The 5136-nt window shown below is 56.0% G+C and overlaps 1 protein-coding gene across 1 annotated transcript; it reads right to left on the reverse strand.

Moving 5' to 3' along the window:
• Positions 1–1081: 1081 nt before the first annotated feature.
• Positions 1082–3467, reverse strand: LOC119299214 (L-type lectin-domain containing receptor kinase IX.1-like). The gene has a single exon (XM_037576467.1). The coding sequence runs from the start codon at positions 3380–3382 to the stop codon at positions 1268–1270; it is 2115 nt and encodes a 704-aa protein (XP_037432364.1). The 5' UTR covers positions 3383–3467; the 3' UTR covers positions 1082–1267.
• Positions 3468–5136: the final 1669 nt, after the last annotated feature.

Here is a 5136-nt window from a genome sequence, read left to right on the forward strand (position 1 = left end):
TGTGTTGCTAAAACTTAATTTCCCGTTTTAGGGCCTTCACCGTCTCGGCAAAACTAATGCTGTTGTGTATGATGGATCATGGACTGCTGAGACCTTCCACGTACGAATCGATTCTGCCGGCCGGAGATGCAAGAGAAACTTGCCAATCGATTTTGCCGGCCGGAGATGCAAGAGAAACGTACGCGAACCTGCTGATCTGATCTGAACACACGCACACGGCGTCAGATGGGATGGGATTAATTTAGTTAATTAAATTATCATCATTAAAGAACAAATCTACATCTAATAAGGAATTACCAATATATCCTAAAGAAAATTTTTAACCGATCCATACCGACCATTGGATCAACTAAATACTGCATACTATTTTGGATAGTATGATGTACGGTAAAAAATCTCGAATTGAATGGGGTGCTCACCCCGACACGCCAGTTGCTACTGCTGTTTAGTTTCACGCGCAGTGTATGGAGCACCATCTTGTGTACCTCCACTTATCATGAAGGCCGTGGGTGTAAGGTTGTGGAAGCGATGCTATTTGGCGTCTTCAATGTAAATTATTGAAACGGAGAAAAATTGAATATAGCTATGTGAATCAATAATTGATGATTCACCTTTCTGTGATCTCTTTTTCGCCTTGAGGGAAATAATAAATACATCTATAATACATTCATTTCAACGATTAATTAATGTGGATTGGAGGGGGTAACAAAATTCCGCTACCGTATTTAAACATGGTGTGCTTTCTACAACTGATTTTTGTAACTTGTATGAATATACTCCTTCCATTTCATAATATAAGAGCATTTTTGACACTATCACTAGTGTCAAAAAACACTCTTATATTATGTGATGGAGAGAATAATTCTGTATAAAAACGCTCTTAGGCCCCTTCCAATACTCCATCTTGTACAGGTGTTAAGGTTGCCAACTAAGCAAAAAATATGATGTGGCATGCTAGTTAAGAAGAGAGAATAGTATGGTGACCCTAGAAAGAAACGGTGCTAATCACGTTTGCCTAGATAGAAGCACAATTCTAAGTCTACAAAGAATTAAATGTACGAAGATTAGCACCCAAAAGCTTAGCACCTTTGCATTGTGGACTTGACTTGCTAAGACATTTAATATGCTTAGCACCTCATCTAAGTACATTTGCATTGCTGGAGGTCTTATATTACGAAGGGGTAATTCTGTATCACTATGAATCTACGATGCACCTGTACAAAATTGTCAAAATCATCTGATGCAAAAGAACATGTTGATCTGCTCCTCATTTCAGCAGGGAGGATGTCTCGGTCGAGCTTGCTGTTAGGGTGGTGCCGGCGCTGCTGCTGCTGACGCCCGTTGCAACTGAAGAAGTGCCAGTGCTGCTGCTGCCGACGCCCGTTGCAACTGAAGACGTGCCAGTGCTGCTGCTGCCGCCTGTGGCAGCCGAAGATGTGGTGAAAGTGCCGACCTGCGGCATGAAGGTCGCCACCGGCATCCTCGACGGGAGGCCGGGCAGCGCCGCCTCGAACCGCAGCGCGTTGACGGCCTGCCTGATCGTCGGCCTCAGGCTCCGATCCGGGTGGGCGCACCAGAGCCCGACGACCATCACGCACTCCATCTCCTTGCCGTCGAATTCCCCCTGCAGCCGCTCGTCGGCGGCGTCGACTATCCTTCCCCTGCCGTACCAGTCCCAGACCCACTGAGTCAGGTGCATCGTGTCGTCCTCGTGCTCAGCAATAATAACCAGGGGGCGCCTGCCGCAGGCGATCTCAAGGAGGACGACGCCGAGGCTGTAGACGTCTGACTCGGCGTTGGTCTTGCCGGTGATCATGCATTCCGGGTCCATGTACCCCATGGTGCCGGCGAGCACCGTCGTGTGCGATCCCCGGCCATGGTCGACGAGCCTGGCCAGCCCGAAGTCGCCGAGCTTGGCGGCGAATGAGGCGTCCAGCATGACGTTGCTTGGCTTGATGTCCCTGTGCAGCACGCACTGCTCCCACTCCTGGTGAAGGTAGAGGAGGGCAGAGCCCAGTCCCAGCACGATCTCGTGCCTCACCGGCCATGGCAGCACGGTGGCGTTGTTGCGGCCGTAGAGGTGCGTGTCGAGGCTGCCGTTGGGCATCAGCTCGTAGACGAGGAGCAGCTCGCCGCCGCCGTGGCACCAGCCGATGAGCTGCACCAGGTTCCGGTGCCGGAGCCGGCTTATGATCCGCACCTCCGAGGCGTACTCCTTCTTCCCCTGCTTGGACCCTTTGGAGACTCTCTTGATGGCCACATCAAGCTTCATCTCTTTGAGGTGTCCTCTGTAAACCGAGCCGAAGCCTCCTTCCCCGAGCTTCTTCTCGTCGGAGAAGTTGTCGGTGGCGATGGCGAGTTCGCTGTAGCGAAACCGCTTGGGCCCGGTCCCTTTCTCGAAGTCGTCTTCCATGGCCGGGTCGTCGCCGTCGAAGAAGCTGCCCTCTTCCAGCTGCTGCTCCCTTTCCAGCTGTCGCTTCCTCCGTCGCCGCCGTAGAGAGAGGCAGATCAGGGAGCCCAGAATGACCAACAGCGCTGCAGAACCGACAGAGAGGCCGACCGCCAGCGCTGTTCTTGAGGAAGACGATGATCCTCCCGGCTGTGGAGAGGACGGCGGTTCAGGCGGGAGGGTGATGCCGAAAGCACCAAGCTCGTACCTGACGTAGCAGCTGAACGCCTTGATTGCGCCGCCGGTCTCGTTCGTGAAACGCCTCCGGAGCTGGCCGACCACCGAGACAAGGCACCTGGTGCACTCGGTGGCGTTGAGGTCCCTGGTGCACTGCGCCAGCCCGTGCACCAGCCTCGCCGGGTCGCCGTCGTACGGCGTGGTCGCGTTCGCCACCCGCGACGGCGAGCCCGCGGCGCGCCCCGTGAGGTCGGTCATGAGCGTGAGCCACGCGTTGAGCATCTTGTCGGGGTCAACGGCGAAGGCGATGGCGCGCACGAAGAAATTGACGTCGAGGTCGGCGGTGGAGAAGAAGGAGGGCGGCGGCGAGTAGCGGAGCACGCAGGCGTCGTAGGCCGCGCGTACGCTCCGGCTCCCCGGGCACGCCGTGGTGATCCCCAGTGGAGCGCCGGCCAGGCACTCCCGGCACTGCGTCGCGTTGCGGTCGGCGTAGCACATGATGAGGCCGAAGACCTGGTCGGCCGTCCCCGGCGCCCCAGCCGTGCCGTTGTAGAACCAGCCATTGCCCCCGGCGGCCGCGGGGAGGCCGGCGAGGAGCTCGTCGAGGTTCCTCTTGTACGGGCTGCCGTCGGTGTAGTTATCAGCGGTCGAGCAGCTAGGCCCGCCCGGCAGCAGGGGCTTGGCACGCTGACCAACCGCCGCGCGGCACAGCGAGGCGACGGCGGCGAGGAGCACAAGTGCACGCCGGGAAGCCATCGACGGTGACCGGCCGGGGACGGAACGCCGCGGCCAGGACGTTCACCTAATCAGTCACCTGCCTCTCTCTGCCGTCTCGGTTGCAGAATTTTCAGGAACAGGGTTGAAAGTCAAGATTGGCGACTTGGAATGGGAGGTTATATCCTCTGCTGCTAAGATCTGTCTTAAGCAGATGAAATGAATTTGGACTGTGGACCGCGTCAAATCATTCTATTTTAATGATGATGCACCGACCAAACCTTGTGATCAGACGTCAGAACAAAGTCTAGCTAGACAAGTCACCGTCGCTGAACCTGGCCCTGCACGCAAGTTCCTATCAAGTTCAGATAAAAAACGAGGGCAAGTTTCCACATGTGGTCAAAGCCGTGGCGTTACTGTGTATAGACTGCAAATATAATACTACTGCTGGATCTGGCCGAAAGTAGGACTAGTAGACTGCACAGTGTAGTGGTCGAGATCAAGTCCTGGACGCCGTCAGGTGCGACTCTGCCATCCATATTCAGCAGCAAAGAGTCTGTCGTTTTTTTTCTCTTCAAGAAAGGATTTGGTGCAAGAATGTCTGGCCAAGTCCAACGCCCCAAAAGGAGGTCCGTTTCATCAGGATTTTGTCTATTTAGGCAGGAAAACGGACAAGGACGCCCGCTTGCGGTCGTGTGGTTGTTGATGCGTCCAACAGGCAGACCGCATCCGAAACTGTCCGTTTTTTCGACCTGAATTTAAACCCCAGAAAACCCAAATAAGCATTGGAAATAACTCAAAAAACATTAATATAAACATTAAAACGTCGACATTACACAAGTTCAACACATTAATATAAACAAAAATATTTAAAACATTAAAAAAAACTAGATAAGGCCGTCGTCTCCTTCCGTAGCCGCCGTCTACTTTTCGTCGTCGTCGTTGCCGGTGAAGTCGACGTATGGAGGTGGTTGCCAGAGGTGGGATGGTGGCCCGCTGCGGTGGTGCCTGCACGACCTCTTCGTGCGGCGGGGATGGTGACCACTGATCGGCGTCCACGTCGGGCATGAACGACCAATGCCTGGTTCCATTCCATCAGCTCCTCCTTCGCTCCTCCTTCGCAGCCTCTGGCCGCACCTCCTCCATAGCCTCCTCCTTGACGTAGGCATCGAGCTCGGGGAAGGCGGCGTCGCCAGCCGCTGACAGGGCCATCATCTCCTCGAGGCCCTGCCATTGATGCTTGTCGTGGGTGTGGAGGGAGTCCTCCATCACCTGCCTCATGATGTCCTCCTCCTCGGCGGCCGTCATTGGCTCGGGTGGTGGCGGGGACGGCGATGGCGTAGGGGTGAGGCCGCGCGGCTGGGGCGGGCTGGGAGCGTGCCCGCCGCGGGCTCGGTGGATGGCTTGCAAAGAACGACTGTTGTAGGATGTCGTGCTCGTCGTTGAGCCACGTATCCCACAGCGGTGAGTCGACGGTGTACCTCCGGTCGTCGATGAGGTCCGAGGCAGGCGGGCGCGGCCGCTCACCGGGATCGGGGGGATAGGCACCCGATCCGCGGAGAGGTGCCAGTTGTTGGGGAGGTGCACGTTGCCCCACGGCAACGGCGTGCGCGTCTCCCAGTACCTCTTGCAGACCTCCGCCTTCACGTACGACCGCTGACAAGGTGGGGCGCCATCCGGCGAGATATGGAATGCGGGAGGTGGAGATGGAGTGGGGGAGCCGCGACGCCAGCCGAACGATGACCCGGCCTCGTGGTCGTGCCTTGCCTTACGACCGGGGAACCAGCGGCCCACCA

The sequence above is a fragment of the Triticum dicoccoides genome, chromosome 5A (genome assembly GCF_002162155.2).
Source record: "Triticum dicoccoides isolate Atlit2015 ecotype Zavitan chromosome 5A, WEW_v2.0, whole genome shotgun sequence".
In the NCBI taxonomy this organism is placed as follows: domain Eukaryota; kingdom Viridiplantae; phylum Streptophyta; class Magnoliopsida; order Poales; family Poaceae; genus Triticum; species Triticum dicoccoides.